This window comes from Heloderma suspectum, chromosome 1 (genome assembly GCF_057233095.1).
Source record: "Heloderma suspectum isolate Gila_16-S chromosome 1, 16-S_ref, whole genome shotgun sequence".
NCBI lineage: Eukaryota > Metazoa > Chordata > Lepidosauria > Squamata > Helodermatidae > Heloderma > Heloderma suspectum.
This window is the reverse complement of record NC_139458.1, coordinates 391,898,499-391,918,631: the sequence shown is the minus strand read 5'-3', so window position 1 is coordinate 391,918,631 and position 20,133 is coordinate 391,898,499. Positions and strand designations below refer to the sequence as shown.

Below are 20,133 nucleotides of genomic sequence, written 5' to 3'. Positions count from 1 at the left end.
GCCTATCTCCTGGACTCGGGAACCACTCACCCACAGGGCTTCCGTCTTGCCAGGATTCAGTTTCAGTTTATTGGCCTTCATCCAGCCCATTTCTTAGTTCAGGCACTGATCCAGGACTTGCACAGCCTCTCCTGATTCAGATGTCACAGGGAGATAGAGCTGTGGTGTGTCATTAGCATACTGATGGCACTTGGCTCCTAATTCCCTAATAACCACTCCCAGCAGCTTCATATAGATGTTAAATAATATTGGAGACAAGATGGTACCTTGCGGAACCCCATAACTCAGCTGCCGAGGGGTCAAGGAATGGTCACTCAGTGTTACTGTCTGAAATTGGCCCCACAGCTAGGACTGGAACCACTGTATCACAGTGCCTCCAATACCCATCCCACAGAGTCGATCCAGGAGGATACCATGGTCGATGGTATTAAAAGCTGATGAGAGATTGAGCAGAATTAGCAGGGTTGCGCTCCCCCTGTCCCTCTCTTGATAAAGGTCATCCATCAGGGCAACCAAGGCTGATTCAGTCCCGTAACCAGGATGAAACCCAGACTGGAATGGGTCTAGCTAATCAGTATCCTCCCAAGAGTGCCTGCAGTTGTTCCGCCACTCCCCTCTCCAGAACCTTCCCTAAGAAAGGGGCATTTGCAACTCTGCAGTAGCTTTCAATACCATTGAGTCCAAAGTGGGCTTCTTCAGGAGTGGTAGCACTATTGCCTCCTTAAGGACAGTAGGGACCACCCCTGCCGAAGGGAATCATAGAATCATAGAATAGTAGGGTTGGAAGGGGCCTACAAGTCCATCGAGTCCAACCCCCTGCTCAATGCAGGAATCCAAGTCAGAGCATCCCTGACAGATGGCTGTCCAGCCTCATCTTGAAGGCCTCCAGTGTGGGAAAGCCCACCACCTCCCTAGGTAATTGGTTCCATTGTCATATTGCTCTAATAGTCAGGACATTTTTCCTGATGTTCAGCCGGAATCTGGCTTCCTGTAACTTGAGCCCATTATTCCGTGTCCTGCACTCTGGGATGATCAAGAAGAGATCCTGGCCTTCTTCTCTGTGACAGCCTTTCAAGTACTTGAAGAGTGCTATCATATCTCCCCTCAGTCTTCTCAGGGCTAAACATGCCCAGTTCTTTCAGTTTCTCTTCATAGGGCTTTGTTTCCAGTCCCCTGATCATCTTTGTTGCCCTCCTCTGAACCCTCTCCAGTTTGTCTGCATCCTTCTTAAAGTGTGGTGCCCAGAACTGGACACAGTACTCCAGATGAGGCCTAACCAGTGCTGAGTAGAGGGGAACTAGTACTTCCCGGGATTTGGAAGCGATGCTTCTATTAATGCAGCCCAAAATAGCATTTGCCTTTTTTGCAGCCACATCACATTGTTGGCTCATATTCAGCTTGTGATCGACAACAATTCCAAGATCCTTCTCGCTTGTAGTGTTGTTGAGCCATGTATCCCCCATCTTGTAACTGTGCATTTGGTTTCTTTTTCCTAGGTGCAGAACCTGGCATTTATCCCTATTAAATGTCATTCTGTTGTTTTCTGCCCAGCACTCCAGTCTATCAAGATCACTTTGAATTCTGTTTCTGTCTTCCAAAGTATTAGCTATCCCGCCCAATTTTGTGTCATCTGCAAATTTGATCAGCATTCCCTGCACCTTCTCCTCCAAGTCATTAATAAAAATGTTGAAGAGCACCGGGCCCAGGACTGAGCCCTGAGGTACCCCACTCGTTACCTCTCCCCAGTTTGAGAAGGTCCCATTGATAAGCAGTCTTTGAGTCCGATTCTGTAGCCAACTGTGGATCCACCGGATCGTTGTTACATCTCACTTTGAGCTAGTTTGCTCATCATGATATCATGGGACACTTTGTCGAACGCTTTGCTGAAGTCGAGGTATATGATGTCTACAGCATTCCCACGGTCTACAAGGGAGGTTACTTGATCAAAAAATGAGATCAGATTTGTCTGGCAGGACTTGTTTTTGACAAATCCATGTTGGCTTCGAGTCATCACTGCATTATTTTCAAGGTGCTTCCAGATGGATTGCTTTATCATCTCCTCCAGAATTTTCCCAGGGATTGATGTCAGACTGACTGGTCTGTAGTTCCCAGGTTCCTCCTTTTTACCCTTTTTGAAGAGAGGGACAACATTAGCCCTCCTCCAGTCATCTGGCACTTCCCCCGTCCTCCATGATTTCTCAAAGAGAATAGACAGCGGTTCTGAGAGTTCTTCTGCCAGTTCCTTTATGACTCTAGGATGTAGTTCATCTGGCCCTGGAGATTTGAACTCATTCAAAGTAATTAGGTGTTCCTTGACCATATGCCTATCGATCCCAAGCTGCAATCCTGCCCCTTCAGCCTGTACTTCGCCTTTGCCAGGGGGGTCATAGACCCTCTTTTGGGAGAAGACTGAGCCAAAGTAGGAATTGAGCACCTCTGCCTTTTCTTTGTCATCTGTTATCGTTTTGTCATCCTTATTTAATAGCTGAACAACAATTTCTTTCCTCTGCCTTTTACTGTGCACGTAGCTGAAGAAAGCTTTTTTGTTGTTTTTAGCATCCCTCGCTAACCTCAGCTTGTTCTCAGCTTTAGCCTTCCTGATGCCATCCCTGCAATTCTGTGCTACCTGCCTGTACTCTTCCTTGGTTACTTGGCCTTCTTTCCACTTCCTGTATGTGTCCTTTTTTGTTTTCAGGTCATCCCTAAGCTTTTTGTGAAGCCACATTGGCTTCTTCTGTTGTCTTCCACCTTTTCTTCTTGTTGGAATTGTTTGTGATTGTGCCTTGAGAATTTCCTTTTTTAAAAGCTCCCACCCATCTTGGACTCCTTTTCTCGTTAGCGTTGCTTGCCATGGGACCTTACTGATTATTGTTCTGAGTTTATTAAAATCAGCTTTCCTAAAATCCAGGGTACGCGTTTGACTACACTCGGCTTTTGCTTCCCTTAGAACCAAGAACTCAAGTACAACATGGTCGCTTTCCCCCAGAGTTCCTGTAACTGCTAAATTATCCACTAAGTCATCTCTGTTGGTTAGGATCAAGTCAAGGATAGCCAATCCTCTAGTTCCTTCCTCTACTTTCTGTAGGAGGAAGTTATCCTCCACACAAGTCAGGGATTTCCTGGAGGGGCCATGTTTTGCAGAATTTGTCTCCCAACAAATATCGGGGAAATTGAAGTCCCCCATTACTACTACATCATGCTTCCTTAAAACATTGCTATTTGCTTTTCAAAAGTTTCATCCTCGTCTTCTCCTTGGTTGGGTGGCTGGTAGTAGGCTCCGACCACCAGGTTCCTTTTATTCTTTGCTCCATTTATTTTGATCCAGATGCTCTCGATGGGGCTACCAAGCTCATCCTCCTGTATTTCTGTTCAGAGAGATGTATTTTCAACATACAGTGCAACCCCACCTCCCTTTCTGTTCCTCCTGTTCTTTTTGAACAAGTTATATCCTTCAATTGCTGTATTTCAGTCATGAGAGTCATCCCACCAAGTCTCAGTTATACCTATCAAGTCATAATTTCCCTCCTGTATTAAGAGTTCAAGTTCGTTCTGTTTGTTTCCCATATTCTAGGTATTAGTATATAGACATCGAAGACCATGTGCTTCATAGTCTGGCTTTCTTCCTACATGTGTCTGAAGACTATTATTGGGCGCTATCAGAGCTGTTCTCTCCGTTGCAGTGCATGCGCCTACATCCATTGCTACCCCCAACATTAGATCTCCCTTCCCCATAGGATTCAGTTTAAAGCCCTCCTGATGAAGTTCTTCATGCTGTGGCCAAACACATTTTTCCCAGCCCTTGTGAGGTGCATCCCATCCCTTGCCAACCGTCCATCATCCAGGAAATATAGCCCATGGTCCCAGAATCCAAATCCCTCTCGTCAGCATCACCTTCATAGCCAGTCATTCACCCGGAGTATTTTTCGTTCCCTTTCTATCCCTCTTCTAACTACTGGAAGGATGGATGAGAAAACTATCTGGGCCCCAAAGTTCTTGAGTTTCCTTCCCAAAGCTTCAAAGTCTGACGTGATTTCTTCGTAGCTCCGCTTGGCGGTATCATTTGTTCCCACATGGATGAGAAGAAAGGGATACCTGTCAGTGGGCTTTATGAGTGCAGGCAACCTTTCAGTCACGTCTCTAATTCGTCCTCCCGGGAGACAACATACTTGGCGAGTCCATGGGTCTTCGCGACATACTTGGGTCTCGATCCCACGCAGCAAGGAGTCTCCCACTACTACCACTCTTCTCTTCTTGTTGTAGGCCTGGGTTTCATCACCTCTGTTTGACTGACCTGCGGCCTCTTGCTCACTCTCATGTAGGTTCCCCTGTGATTCTTCCTCTGCAGGCTGTCCTCCAGTCTCATCTGCAAGTACCTGGAATCGGTTCCACAGCTCCACTGCTTCCACTGGCGCAGAGTGGCGTCTAGTTCTTCTTCTCCTAACTGTCACCCTTTTCCAAGGAGTATCCTCTACTCCATTTTTCTTCTCAGCATTTCCCACTTCTGCCTCAGCTTGCTGTTGCTCTTCAAGCTTCTGGTCTTCCCTTTGCTGCTGTAGTTCCCCCATTCTGTTCAAGAACTCTTTGTGTTCTCTTATTCCCTGGAGGGTCGACAGTCACCGCTCCAGTCCACTTACTTTTTCTTCCAGCAGCGTGATCAACTTGCACTTGTTGCAGGTGTAGGCCATGTTGTTCTCAGGCAAGAAAACAAACATTGCACACACCTTGCAGGTCACCACCACTGGAGAGTCCTGTCCTTCCATTGCCTCTTTTCCCTTTTTGTGTCTAGCTTTGTGATTGTTCTAGACTAGCTTGTGCCTGCTCCTGTACTCAGTAGAGGTTAAAAGCAGAGTCCCACTGGTGTGGAAGTGTGTGTTACAAGACAAATAAATGGAAAAAAGTTAGTTAAAAAATAAAATTTAAAAAAAATGGGGAAAAAATGTTAGGGGCCTCCCCCTTGACCTCCCCTGCCGAACTCCCCTGGCCAACTCCTGTTTGCTCCCCCTGGTCACTCGCTCTGGTTGCTCACTCTCTGGGAGCTTGCTTGCTTCTGTAGTCCCTGGACCAGCTAGAGCAGCTTGCTCTGCTCTGCTCAGCTGGGAGGCGGGAAACAGACTGAAGCTTTCTGCCCACTCCACTGCTGGGAGTACTCAGGCCACACACCCCCAATTCAGTTGGAGCTCTCAGAAGCACCCGGTGAGCTCACAGCCACTCAGAAGGATAAAGGGCAGCCTCCTGGGCTTCCTGCAGCCCGCTTACCTCTTAGCCTCTGTCTCCTTTGTCTCCTTTGCCTCTTCAACCACTGCAACTCCCCTGGCCAACTCCTGTTTGCTCCCCCTGTTCGCTCGCTCTCTGGGAGCTTGCTTGCTTCTGTAGTCCCTGGACCAGCTGGAGCAGCTTGCTCTGCTCTGCTCTGCTCAGCTGGGAGGCGGGAAAACAGGAAGCATTCACCACACCCTGGATCCACCCAGTCATACCCCTTCAGCTAGCTTTTATTAGCCAGGAGGGACAAGGATTGAGAGGGCACATGGTCGGTCGCATTTCTGCAAGTACCTTGTCTATGTCATCAGGCTACAACAACTGAAACTGATCCCACAAAATGGGGCAGATGGTGGTGTCAGACACCTTGACTGGAACTGCGCCAACAGCAGCATCAAGTTCACTACAGAGACAAGCAATTTTGTCCTCAAAGTGCAATGCAAAAAGGTTACAGTGGGTCCTTGAGGGGACCAGGGCCCCATTCTCTAGGGAGGGTGTTAACAGCCCCCTGGACCACCCAGAAAAGCTCCGCTGGATGGCTACTTGAGGATGCAAAGGAGGCAGCAAAGTAAGCCTTCTTTGCTGCCCGCACCACCACACAATAGGCACAATTGTGTGCTCTAGATGGTTTCAGTCATCTTCGCTTTGAGATTTGCACCACTTGTGCTCTAGCCGATGTCCAGCCTCTTTCATTGCCCATAGCCCCCCAGTGTACTGGGAGCAGAACGGGCTCCACCAGAGAGGGCACTCAGGAGCAATCAAGTTAATGGCCCTCCGCATCTCACTGTTCCACAGTGAGGCTGGGGCCTCAGCTGGATCACCAGCTTTGTCCACTGGAAAATCCCCAAGAGCATTCAGAAATCCATCGGATTCCATCAGTCTCCTGGGGTGGACCATCTGAATGGGTTCCCCACCCCTGCATGAGGGAAGTAATGCCATGAGTTCAAATCTCACCAGGAAATGATATGACCATGACAATGGGGTTACTTGGATCCCCCCCCCAATTTTCAGATTACTCATCTCACAGTTTGGAGCAAAAACCAAATCAAGGATATGCCCTGCTTCAAGGCCCAGCTCTTCCTTCTAATGGTTCATTATTTTTAAACCAGTTTTGGATTGGACAGCCCTTCACATAGAGAACTCCTTCAAAATAGAGGACTGTCCTCTGTAAATGAAGACACATGGCCTCCAGAGCAGGCTGCAGTTTAAAAATCCTGGCTTGCATTAAGCAGGGATCTTTGCGCCAAAACTGGCCTGCAGAGGAAGGCCCTGTGGTTTATGAAGCCTTGAATGATCGTCCAAATGCAGCCATTAGAAACATTTGGACAGAATGAAATCTTTATTGGCCTAACAAAATTAGGAAGCAGGTTTTTGGTGTGGAAAATGTTAGTAACTCACTGATGGATTGGGCAAGTAGTCTTTTTATGTACTGATGAGCAAATGTAAATACCTACAGCATATCTCAAGAGTATGCCTCGGTATTTTGCATTGTTCTTCTTCCTAATGTGTAAAAAGCCAAGGATGTGATAGCAGAACTGTCTTGATTATGTCTCCCAAGTCATTTACTGTTGCTTGTTCTTCCCTACAGCTGCTATGATGTGGACTGTAGGAATGGCAAAACCAGACAATGCACGAAGAGGGTCTTCTCAAGAAATATGGGATCCAGGTGACACATACGCACTTGATACGAAGGAGTCCTTATTTTGCTCAATACCATATGGTGGATGCATTTTGCGCTCTGAAATATGTCATTCTGTAAATGAAATATGTCATTCTGTTCGCAGAATGACATATTTTAGAGCGCAAAATGCAAAATTGCTACATGGCCAAAATGGTGGATGCATTTTGCTGGGCAAAGCACCATTAGAAATGCATGGGGGTTGCACAAGACATCTGTGCTTCAATGAAAGGGTTGACTCAGCCACTAACTGGCGGCCAGGTCTGACATTCTTTACAAAGGGGGTAAATTCCAAAGATTCTGCCCAGGCCCAAATCAGTTTTGGTAGTGGGCTGCTTGTTCCCCTCTTCACCACTGAGATCTGCAGATGTAGCCTTGCTCAAAGTTCCATCCATTCTGGATACGAAGTTACTCAGGATTCCTGGGAAACCGTGGAATATAGCAAGCAGAAAGGCATTGCAGGTACAGTGAAGGGTCAAGCAGGGACGGAGCGTGGGTAACTGCAGCAACCCGGCACAGCAGAAAGGTACAAAGATGTGTTATCGTAGAGTTGGAAGGGACTTTGAAGGCTGTCTTGTCCAGCCTGCTGCACACTGCAGGATCTACAGTGCAGGTCCCAACGGATGGCCTTCCAGCCTCCACATAAGTAACTCCAGCGAAGGAGAACCCACCACCTCCCATGACAGTCTGTTCCAGTGTCAAGCAGTTCTTCCTGCTAGGGCGCTTCTCCTATGATAAGCCAAAATCTGCTTCCGAGCAATTTCCACCCAGCGGTTCTAATCCTTGCCTCTGGAGTAGCAGAGAACTCATCTGCTCTTATAATCTGTTTGACAGCTATTTGAAGAATGCTGGGTTAACCCAGTATTGCAGCACAGTTTAGTTAGAGGAGAAGGCAGCTTCATTCGTTTTGTTTGCACCCCGTCTTTAATCGTGGAACTCAAGGCAGCCATATCCGGGTTCTCAGCGGTCTTCCATCCAAACACTGACCTGGCCCAGACCTGCTTAGCTTCAGCGAGGTTACGCTATCATGTTACCTTTAGACCATGCCCTGGGATGGTGGTAGAGGAGTGTCATCAACATAGCAGATCCCCCTTGAGCGACTGCCTTTATAGTTCAGCAGCCCACATGCTTGCCAAAGCTCCATTCATTAGTACAGCCTTCCCCAACCTGCCCCCTTCCAGTTGTGTTGGACTACAAGTCCCACAATCCCCATCTGGCACGGTTTCTGGCTGGGGCTGATGGGAGTTGTAGTCCAATGGAGGGTGCCAGGTTGCAATAGAGGTGGAATTCCTCCTTTGGATATCACTTAACCTGAAATGTCCCATTCTCTTTAAGAAGATTGTGTGGTGGGAACAGACGATGCTTTTGCCATGAATGCCCCCCTCAGAGTCTTGCAGTGTTGCCTGACCCAGTCAACTGCAGCTGGGCTTTGGGGTGGGTGCAAATGGGGACCATTGCTTTAGGCCCTGAGAGCTCCACAGAGGATCCCTGAAAAGAGAGCCTCTTTCACGGAGTGTTGTAGCTTTGCAGTATGGGACGACTTCCTGCAAAGACTTGGCTCCCAAGAAAGAGCTCCAACTGGAGACAGTAGGGTTTGCTAGCTGTGGGCTTATCTGTAAAAGCTTGAAATTTGTAAAGCTCCTCCTCCTTACCACCACTGTTGCCTTGGCCAAAGTGACAGGCAGGTGAAGAAGCAGGTTGACATGGTGAAGAGGAGGAGCAAGTCCAGGGGGCTCTTGTCAGTGGGCTCCTGCTGGGGTGTGGGCCCTTGGCAGATGCGCGGTCATGCCTAGCCTTGGCACCAGACCTGGCAGAAGATACCAGCTTTTAAAATATTTTAGCAGAAAATTGCTCATGTACATACTGAATTTTCACAGCTTTTGTCTTTCTCTCCTCTTTGCTATGCCGCACTCCCCTGCGCTTTCTTTGGGAAAACAGTTGAAGGGGCAGAGAACCATGATAGCTCTTCATACACTGAGCCTGAAGTTCCTGAAATGGGAGAGTCAACAACGAATAACATTGGCCAGCATCTTAGGCAAATGGCCCCCAACTCAGACGAATTGGAGGAGGAGGAGAGTAAGTTGAAGCTCCTAGTTTGTTTCAGAAGTAGTGTTCTCTTACACACAGTATGAATGCAGATTTTTTAGTCCGACCCCAAACATATGCTTTCTATTGAGTGATTCCATCGGTCGATATAGCCAAGTATCACCCGCTTTCCAAGGCCTCAGGTAAAGGTCTTCCCCTGCCTGTGCTACCTGAGGGTCTTCCAATGAAGATGCCAGGGACTGAGTACGGGACTTTGTGGCTGAAGGAGCTCTGCCAACTATGGCTCCTTCCTAAAGATATGTGCACAGGGAGGGTTGGGGTTGGAGAGTAGAAGGGAGTAGAGATCTACTCCCTTATTCCTGGGAGAATTCTGCCTTGGCGTGAATCCCCTTCCTATGCATCTTGTGCAAGGCGTGCTGTGGCCCTGCATGGACCTTTGTGCTGCAATTGCCGTCTGTGCTTACAAAGCACAAAGATTTCCAATGTCCGTGATGCCCATAGAGCAGTGATGCCCATAGAGCAATGTCCCTGATGCCCATAGAGCAGTGATGCCCATAGAGCAATGTCCCTGATGCCCATAGAGCAGTGATGCCCATAGAGCAATGTCCCTGGTGCCCATAGAGCAGTGATGCCCATAGAGCAATGTCCCTGATGCCCATAGAGCAGTGATGCCCATAGAGCAATGTCCCTGATGCCCATAGAGCAGTGATGCCTGTAGAGCAATGCCCATAAAGCTCTGTCCCTGATGCCCAGAGAGCAGGGGTGTTGAGCCTCCAGCCAGTGGGCCAAATCCAGTCCCCCTGGGATCCAAATCCGGCCCATTTGGGTCCCAGTCTGGCCCTCCACAGTTCCCCGGGTGGCCACGCCCCTTCCTCTGGCCCTGGCCCCTTTTCCCCAACTGCGGATCATTTGGTGGTTTCCCAGCTTTTGCATCCCCTCCTCCTCCGGCATTCTAAAAGATTGAAATGCCTCTCCCAAAGCTTAAGTTACAGGCAGTAAGAACTTTTAAGCGAAGATACGCTGGTACTTTTGCCCCACCCACCAGTGAAATTCAGTCCCTGAGAGCTTTTCCAAAATGTAATTTGATTCTCTGGCTGAAGGAGGTTCAACGCCCCTGCCGTAGAGCTTTGGAATCCATATAGGGCACAGTGGAGGCAGGTGGCTCCTATTTCAGTGGGGCTGTGAATCTGCTCTAGGTTTCATCCAGAGCCAGCCAGGCCTCTAAAGAAGCTATCCAAGGTGCTGAGCCCAATCCCCAAAACAGGTTTGGTGCCTTGGATAGCTCCTTTACAGTTCTGGCTGGTTCTGACTGAAACCCAGGGCTGATTCACAGCCCCACTGAAATAGGAGCTACTAGCCTCCACTGGGTGCCATCCAGCATGAGGCTGCATCCCCTAGTGTTTCCTATTGATTGTGTGGAAACGATGCATCCTTGTTTATATGCTAGATCAATATTTCCCAGACATCTGAGAATTAAGATGCACACTTCCCTCTCCCCACCACACACAATATGCAATTGGAGACAAGGTTCATTCTCGCACCCTGTTCCGTTCCCCTTCTTCCCACTGCTCTGGTTTTCATTTTTGCCACCCTGCTCTTCTGCAATAGTCACCATTCTGTGCCCATTAATATGTTCAGTCCTCACTGGGCTCTGTTTGGCAAGGGGTGTGTGTGTGTGTGTGTGTGTGTGAGACCCCTTAGTTATTTTTCTCAACGTATTTTGTCCTTCTGGAAATCTTGGGATTCCCTTCCCCTCAGCCCCCGAGCCTACTGATAGCGCCCTCTAGTGTGTGGGTGGTGCTGTTTTAGCTGTATAAGGACTGGCGCTCGGAGAATTGTGATTGCTGTTAGTATGTATATGAAGTGTGTGTGTGAGTGTGTGTGTGTGTATCACACACACACACATACACACACACACACTACTGCATATATTGGTTTATCTTAATATATATGAAAAAGCTGGTAAAGCGCGCTTAACCCAATCTTCGATTTATTATTTAAGAATATTATTGGATACATGTACAGTACATCCTGCCCTTCAGCCCAGGAAATTGTTGGCATTTTCTTTCTTCTTCATAGGAGGTGTCAAGCTAGGCCTTGGAGACTTCATATTCTACAGTGTGCTTGTGGGCAAAGCAGCTGCCACGGCCAGTGGCGACTGGAATACCACTCTGGCTTGTTTCGTAGCCATCCTCATAGTAAGTGAAGCCTACCTGTTTTCATGGACATGATGCTAATCTGCACTTTGAGGCTCCGTAAAGCTGGGCTAGCTGTCAGCACTGGGCTGTGCACATCGGAGCAACTGCAGTCTGAAGCATGAGTCTCGGCATGGGTGGGACCGGAGCTGGATGGAGTGCTAGGACTAGGGCTGAACTACACATGATGCTAAACAGGCCATTAGAAACCACATCAGGGTTTGGATGCAGAGGAGGGCCCCTCCAACAGATAGTCCTTGGGCAGGTATATATAGGGAGAGGCGCTCCTTCAAATTCAAGGTCCCAAGCTGTTTAGGGCTTTAAATGTCATCACCAAAACCTTGAATTCTGACCAGAAGCGTATTGGCAGCCAGTGCAATTCCTTTAAAACTGGTGTTATATGACTTTTATGAGATGTTCCAGTTAGCGGTCTAGCTGCTGCATTTTGTACTAGCTACAACTTCCGAGTCATTTTCAAGGGCAGCCCCATGTAAGTGCATTGCTGTAGTCTAATCAGGATGTTACCAGCGCATGTACTACTTTGGCTAGGTTATCCCTGTCCAGAAAAGGCTGTAGCTGGCGGATCAGCCAAATCTGGCCCCAAGTACTCTGGGCCACGGAGTCTACGGAGGGATGGATCTAGGAGTACTCCCAAGCTACGCACCTGCTCCTTCAGGGGGAGTGCAACCCTATCCAGGACAGGTCGCTTACCCAGTTCCCAGACTTGGGAACCACCAATCCATAGAGCTTCTGTCTTGTCAGGATTTAGCTTCAGTTTATTGGCCCTCATCCAGCCCATTATAGCCTCCAGGCACTGGTCCAGCACCTTCACTGCCTCAGCTGACGCCAACAACAAGGACAAATTGAGCTGAGTATCATCAGCATACTGGTGACACCCCACCCCAAAACTCCTGTTGACCTCACCCAACAACTTCATTATAGATGTTGAACAGCATGGGGGATAGAAGAGAACCCTGTGGCACCCCACAGCTTAATAGCCATGGGGTGGAACAGGAATCCCCCAATACCACTCTCTGGAATCGCTCCTGCAGGTAGGAGAGGAACCATTGTAGCACAGTGCCCCAACTCCCATCCCACAGAGCCGATCCAGTAAGACACCATGATCAATGGTGTCAAGCCGCTGAGAGATCCAGGAAGATCAACAGGGTAGCACTCCCCCGTCTTTCACCCAGAGTAGGTCAGTCAGAGCAAGCAAGGCTGTTTCAGTGCTGTACCCTGGCCTGAAACCAGACTGAAATGGGTCCAGATAATCAGTTTCCTCCAAGAACGTCTGAAGCTGCCCAGCCACCGTATGCTCAAGCACCTTTCCCAAAACAGGGATATTAGCAATGGGGCAATAGTTCTCACATACCTCTGGGTCAAAGGAGGTCCTCTTCAGGAGAGGGTGCACTACAAACTCTTTCAAGATGGTGGGCACCACTCCCTGACAGAGTGAAGCATTTACCACTCCCTGGACCCACCCAGCCAATCCACCCTTGCTAGATTGTATTAGCCAAGATGGGCAAGGGTCAACCTTACATGTGGTGGGACAGACTGATTCAAGCATCGTGTCCACATCATCAGCTGCAACAACTGAAACTGATCCCAGGAAACACAACTGGACAGAACACTGGACACCTCCCCAGTGGTGTCTAGTGTTAAATATAATTTATTTATTGTATTTAATCCTTCCCTTTAGCCCAAAGGACTCCCAAGGCAGCTTACAAAGATATTCGTTAAGACAGGCCCTGCCTGCAGGCTCACAATCTAAAAAACACTGCACAAAAGGAAAAGGGATTGGGAGGGAGGAGGAAAAATGCAAATTCAGGCACTAGATTCTTAGTTGTGAAATTCAGCAGATCATGGACACAACAGAAGGGCTGCTTCTTCCTTTCCTCTGATAGCCTCACACAGATGCAGGCATGATGGAGGGGTGCCTGACTGCTGTTTCCTCTCCCTCTGATGGCCTCAGCAGCAACCGTAGCAGGAGAGAGGGGCAATTTTCAGTGGGACCATGTTGGGTGGGGGTGGTTTAACATTTCCATCCCCAAATCAGTTAGGTTTGGGAGTTCAGGGAGGAAGAGATTTCCATGAAAATCCCTCCCTACCTGCATTCCCAAACCTAACCATTTTGTAATGGCATAGGACGGGGTCCCCAATCTTTTTGGGTCAGTGGGCGCATTTGGAATGTTGAGGGAGTGTTGTGGTCACTCTCGCAAAATTGTTGCCATGGGGGGATGGGGGCTTTCCCATTCACAAAATGGCTGCCATGGTGGGCATGGTCAGTCACAAAACACTCATTTTTCAGAAGGCAAACTGATGAGGCTAAATGAAAAGTAGTTTGCCCAAGAACCTAAATACAAGCCAAAGCTAGGGTCTAAGTTCCAAAACACAAATCTATTCTTTTGGACTCAAAGTTTTCTGCTCCAACATCCATTTAACAGGAGGCATAGAGGAAAGCAACTTGTCCAGAAAACTGAGCACAAGGCATAGGTGGTGTGTCTATCCCAAGCACCAAATCACATATTTGCCCCAACAAAGCCCAACAAAACAGCGATTTCACAGAAGCAAAGTAGTGCAGGGGCAGTCCATCCATATAGGCGAACTAGGTGGTCACCTAGGGCGCTAAGTTAAGTGGGACACCAAATTCGAGGAAAAAAATACACATTAAAACAAATAGAAATAAAAAAGTAAATAGAATGATGCCTTTGTTATTTTATTTGTTTCATACCATGTTTATAATATACTGACTATCATGGGAGTCCAGATTTATTTTATCGTACGGCACATTCACATCGCGTTATAATAAAAACATAGAGCATAATAAATATGAAATATAAAATATAGACAGGAAGATCACAGACATATGTCTAGGTTACAGATAGAGTTTTTTGCTTCAGTTGTCACAGCCAGGAAATCAGCAAAGTCTCCATTGTAGGCTCGGTTTTGACACCCTGTCACTATGTGTTGGATAGTTTGTTTTTCAGCCCCACAATCACAGTTTGATGATGTTATTTTTGCCCCATTTGTAAAGGGCATCTGCACATCTACCATGACCCGTGCGAATTCGGTTCAAGGTTGTCCATATCGCACGGGGCTGGTCAAATCCAGGTGGTTTTTCCAAGATGCAGGGCAAGCTTCGGCATTGTGGAGGGCAGTTTCCTAGCCAATGTTGTTTCCACATGTTGTGGATATTAAAATAATCTTCTAGAAGAGCTTTAGCAGTAGAAATGGCTGGATGTCGTGATCTTAGCCTGTTTCGCTCCAAGTAGATTACGTCATTTAATATTGGTAGCTGGAGATTGTCAATAATCTTCCGATATTCTTGAAGAAGGGCACGCTTTCGTCTTGCATCTGAAGGTGGTATGTGGCTCAAAACAGGCAGCCAGTATGTGGGAGTAGGTCGTAACGTCCCACTAATGATGCACATCGAGTCCAGAGGAATTTAAGCATAAAGAACACTTGCTTCACTGTATGTCTTGGCTGAAAAAGATGAAACAATTTATTTTATCTGATCTCAGAAACATTGCTTGGACAGATGGATGGATGGGAAACCTGAATAATTATGACTCTGTTTAAATGAATACACTTAAAACACATTAAATGGAAAATAGGGGCAAAATGTTTCCCAGTTTACCACAAACCTCACCCTAGATCTGCCCTTTGGGCTTGGGGGCCACTTGCATGGTTCGCCTAGAGCACCAGTCTAGTCTAGGGCTCTCCCTGAACTAGTGATACTCAGAGAAACACACATACAGCGTAGGCAAAATATCAACCCTCTCCTGGTCCAGGACCACCCCTCCTCTCACCTTTTTCTTTTTTTCTGGGCGGCTGGGTGCACTTCAAAACAATGCACTAGACTGCAGCCACCCACCATTTTTATTTTTTGCCTCTGGGGCTCATGTGGCACCCCAGAGGCATTTTTTGAAATACAGATTGCACTGGGGGCTGGTGCTATGCTTTGCAGCATGCCTGCCCCTCAGTTACAAAAAAAGTGTGTGTGCATAACTTTTTAAAATCTATTTTTTGAAAATTAGGAGTGGCAGGGAGACTGACAGGTGCCAAGAGAGGTGTCTGTGGGGACATTGGTGCCACATTGGAATCCCCAGCAAAAGTGTCCATTGTCAGGGTTGGATCGGAGCCCATAGAGCCCCAAAGCAGTTTTGATTCTGAGGAAGAGATAGAAACCGTGGGAGAGGAACCCGCACGCTATTCAGAGGCGCTGCCAGAAGGAGAATCCCTCCCTGATCACATTCCTGAGAGTGGTAGCGACCCTGGCAGGCAGGGGGAGGGACAACTGGAGCTTCGGGACACTAGGCGCCAGCGCGGGGACAAGCAGGAGATGGAGGGCGCCGAGAGGAGGCGCTCAGCCCGCTTGGCGCGCCGTCAACAGTTGCACCCCGATGCCCCACGGGAAAGGGGTGGACTTTCGCCTCCTAGCCCTTAAGTTCAGAGGCTTTCCGCCTTTACCCTCCAAACGGAGATCAACTGATTCACTAAGGCTAGAAACCCCTGGTAGGCAGCTCTCTTAAGTTTCCCTCATTAGGCTCAGGCAATTAGCATCTGTAAGTGTCATTAGGTTGAATGGAAACAAAGCCTTGGAAAAGAGCCCTATCGTCTGTATGTTGAATCTGGCTACGTGAGGATTTCAGAAGGCAGCAAGGACGCTCCTGACATCCATAGACCACAGTCCGCTTTATCAAGAAGCTAACATAATTACCCCTCTTACCTCTTGCATAAGGGGTAAAATGCCGGATTCTGTGTTGGATTTCATCTGCAGTCTTTAAGTTAGCTTTCCCCAACCTGGTGCCTTCCAGATGTCTTGGACTGCAACTTCCAGCATGCTCCAGCCTACTATGCTATGCAATGCTGGCTGGGGCATGCTGGGAGTTGCAATCCAACACATCTAGAAGGTACCAGGTTGGGGAAGAAAGATGCCATGAGACTTTGTCATTTTACTATTTTATACATTGCTTTTATCTTCAAGGGAAAACAAAAATCTCCCGGCTTCCTGCTGAGTAATGTTTCTCCCTTTCCTCCTAGGGCCTGTGCTTAACTCTGTTGTTGCTGGCAGTGTTCAAGAAAGCCTTGCCTGCCCTTCCCATCTCCATCACCTTTGGCTTGATCTTCTACTTCTCCACAGATTACCTTGTGCAGCCTTTCATGGACACCCTGGCAGCTCATCAGCTCTATATTTAAAAATGACAATGACCATCCCTGAGAGCCACAACAGTGAAGTGGGACAATTTTCGTCAGGATAAAATTCTGTGGTTTTCACACTTAGTGCCATAACATTTTTCAGGAGACCCTTTAAAACAAAGATGCAAATCTCCCCTGAGATTTAACAACTGGATCTTTTAACTGCTGATGTTAAAATCTGACCTGGAGCAGGAACCATGCAGATTGATCCTATCTGTGTTTACTCAGAACTGAGTCCCTGCCCTCCCGCCAAGTTCAGTGGGCCTTGCTCCCAGGGAAGCGCACATAGGATTGCTGCTCTGATGGCCTTGAGATCCCTCGCCCTGCCTCTTTAATTTTTCATCGGCACGTTAATCTCTCTCACCGTACTGAAAGTATATTGGTTATATTAGCCCATAGCAAGATGAAGAAACCCTCTCTTGGGATGCGAGTGGCTGATAAATGAAGTTTCCACTTTTCACTTTGGCCTGGGATCATAATGAAGAAGAAGAATCCTAGAATAGTAATAATGCCATGCACATTAAATAAAATGCTGGAAAAACGCTTCTTTAAAAGAGGGATATAAAAAGAGAGGACCAAAGTTTAGGAGTTCTTCAACTTTGCCACGAAAGCCATGGAAACAGCAGTTTGAACCTCCTCCAGTGGGTATCACAGCAAGAATTACAGGAAGCAAAATGCAAAAAGCACAGTATTATTTTGCAGGGTGGTTGCATGCCTCTTTCTTTCATGAGGTGAACTACCTGGGCAATTAGTCTGGCTGTGGGTGAAATCCAATGTAACTCCTACTTAGAGTAGACCTATTGAAATTACTGGGGCTTAAGTTATGGCCAACACATCCCGTTCATTTCAGTAGGTCTACTCTAAGTAGGACTCACACTGGATTTCGCCCTGTGGTTGGGTTACCTTCCAGGTATCCTGAATGAATGCATCAGAACTTATATATTATACGTACGCACACATTCCTAAGCCCAACTGTTTTTCTGGTGTTTCTTGTGTAAGCAAGCTGATCAAAGAAAAGGGAGCTGTAGGGCTTGCTATGGCGTATTTCCAGATCCATTAGTGTAGGGACCTAATAAGGGAGGAACGGTTGTAAATAACAGATGGTTACCCCATTTCCTGGATCCCTCCCCTTCTTTTCTTGATTGACCACCTGTCCAAGACTTCACCTATAAACAAACGCTTGTGTTGCATAGCTCAGGGTTAAGGAGAAGCAATCAACTGAGGCCATGGGGAGGGAATTGCTTTAGCGACTAGCCAGGATTCCTGCTAGAGGATCACACTGTACTGTCATAACTAGGGATGTTGGAGAATTCCACCACGGACTCCAGTGAGGCCAGATTCTAAAGAAGGACTTCCCCCGGAGTCCATGGCAGAACGGACTACCCCCCCGCCACCCCCCGAAATCCCCCCTGGAACGGACCTACCTGGCGGCGGTGGTGGCACCGGGTTGTCTTCCGGCCGCTGCTGGGCTGCGGCCGCAAATGCCAAACCATGATAGTCTACGTAAGTATTTACGTAGCCTACCACGGCAAAAGGCAGGGACACAAATGGCGGCCGCTATGCCATTTGCGTCCCTGTCTTTTGCCGTGATAGGCTACGTAGATACTTACGTAGCCTATTATGGCAAAGAGCAGGGGCGGAAATGGCGTAGTGACCGCCATTTGCGTCCTTGCCTTTTGCCGTGATAGGCTACGTAGATACTTACATAGCCTATCACGGCTTGGCAGGGACGCAAATGGCAGCCGGTGTAGCGGCCGCCATTTGCGGCCGCAGCCCAGCAGCAGCTAGAAGTCTGGCTGCGGCTGGCCCCGGCTGGCGGCTCCACAGCCTTGCCACGGAGCCGACCAGGGAGGATTCCGGGGGGGGGGAGGGACGGATCGCCTCCCCCCCCACCGCAGACTGCTGGCCGGAACGGGGTAAGTGTTTCGCACACCCCTAGTCATAACACAATTTTTTGTGGCTGCTAGTATTGCCAGCTTGGTTCTTGGTAGCTATTAGAACCTCGTGGCCTGGTTCATACATAATACTAACCCATTGAATTCTGGTCATTGAATTCTGGGTTCCTGTGATGTGCCATGCTAACAAAGCATGTTTTGTTAACCATGAACAACCAAGGAAGAGAACCCATGGTTTGTTGTTGAGTTGTGAACTGTGGGTTGTTTAAATGATGGGTTGTCACTACATGTGAAACCAGAACTGTGTATTGTTCATGGGTTGTTTTCCCAAGCTACAGAGGTGGCAGCCAAGAGTGGTAAAGAAAACCCTGCCACTTTACATGCCAGTACTATATTGCCACAAAGGCATTTGGGATACGGGGAGGTAGCAGGCAAAGGATGAGGGAAACAAACAATCCAGGGCTTGAGAAAACAAATTGCAGTTTGATTGCTTGCCAAAGAAACCCTGGGCAGGGTAACAAACCATGGATTAAATAAACCATGGGTTGGCATTATGTGCAAACCAGGCCTAAATGTTAGAAGGGTCAGCTTGGTTCTTGCTAGTATTAGAACTTTACAAAGCCAGTTTGTACATGCCTGGTCACTGATCCTCTTCATAAGGTGGAGAGGATGGATGCACACTATGCCATGCATGTGAGGTGACATGTGACATGAGTGCTTTGTGCATATTGCACTCGTGTCCTGCTTGTGGGTTCCTGGTCGACAGCTGGTTGGCACTGTGTGAACAGAATGCTGGACTAGATGGACCCTTGGTCTGATCCAGCAGGGCTCTTCTTATATTCTTATTCTATTTGCGCATATTGCTATATGCACATGGGACCAACTCACCCAATTCTTCCTCCTCCAAAAAAGAGCAAAAGCTCATGCAAATTAGGCCTAAGTGTGTACATACAGATTCATATGGCATGTTACCTTCTTATTTAACAAATATATATATTACAAAAATCAATACTTTGTGTTGAGCTGCTTAGATAGAAACCTGTTAGGAACAGAAACAGTGTATCAAGGGCATTGAATTGAGGAAAAAGGTAATAAACCTATTGTAGCACAAATGTAAGAGACATTTGCTGCTGAGAATTGTATTGGCTTTCATTTCCTTTCAGAGTTATAATTCAATCTCCTTTCATTACTGACTCCAGTTTGTTTGGTAACTCCGACACAGTCCGTAAAAAATGTGTCATGTGTCCCAGTTTCCCACAATCCCTCCCTTTTGATAATGTTATACAGAGAGCTAATTCAACATCCTCCTTGGCAATGAGATCCTTCACACAGCCCCAAAAAGCATCTGAAGGTATATTATACCCCAGCATTTCTCTTATGGAATAAAAAAAAATTGTCCACATTAATAAAACTTTAGATCAGCCTTCCCCAACCTGGTGCCCTCCAGATGTTTTGAACTTCACCTCCCATCAACCTCTGTCAGCATGGCCAATGGTCAGGAATGCTGGGAGTTGTGGTCTAAAACATCTGGAGGGCACCAGGTTGGAGGTGCCTGCTTTAGAGATTTGAGGTTGTATGCAATGTAAACCTAACATAAGTCCCATTCATTTCAGTGGATCTACTCTAAGAGCCTTTCTACATTAAGCTTTTATTATGGGGCGGGGGGGCATTCCTGGGTTGTTTACAAAAGGTGATGCAAAGTGGAAGCAGCGAGTTTGCAGGAGGCAGGCTGTGTGCTCACTACCACGCGGCCTCACCAATTCATGGGTTAAACAACCTGTCAGTGGATCATTCCCTAAGGGCGCGATCCTATCTAGATAGGTGGCCGCCTCAGAACTCGGAGGCAACTGCCTATGCAAAGCAA

General features: G+C 47.6%; 1 protein-coding gene across 5 annotated transcripts in view; it reads left to right on the top strand.

Moving 5' to 3' along the window:
* Positions 1–19,171, top strand: part of PSEN2 (presenilin 2) — a 47,362-nt gene extending 28,191 nt beyond the window's left edge. For 2 of the 5 annotated variants that reach the window (XM_084828636.1, XM_084828638.1), the window contains exons 8-11: positions 6,845–6,922; positions 8,873–9,010; positions 11,060–11,178; positions 16,219–19,171. In XM_084828636.1, the coding sequence (XP_084684762.1) occupies positions 6,845–6,922; positions 8,873–9,010; positions 11,060–11,178; positions 16,219–16,374 (491 nt within the window). In that variant the 3' untranslated portion in view covers positions 16,375–19,171. The remainder of the gene's footprint in view (positions 1–6,844; positions 6,923–8,872; positions 9,011–11,059; positions 11,179–16,218) is intronic. The other 3 variants (XR_014786912.1, XR_014786911.1, XR_014786910.1) reach the window with 3 other exon arrangements.
* Positions 19,172–20,133: the final 962 nt, after the last annotated feature.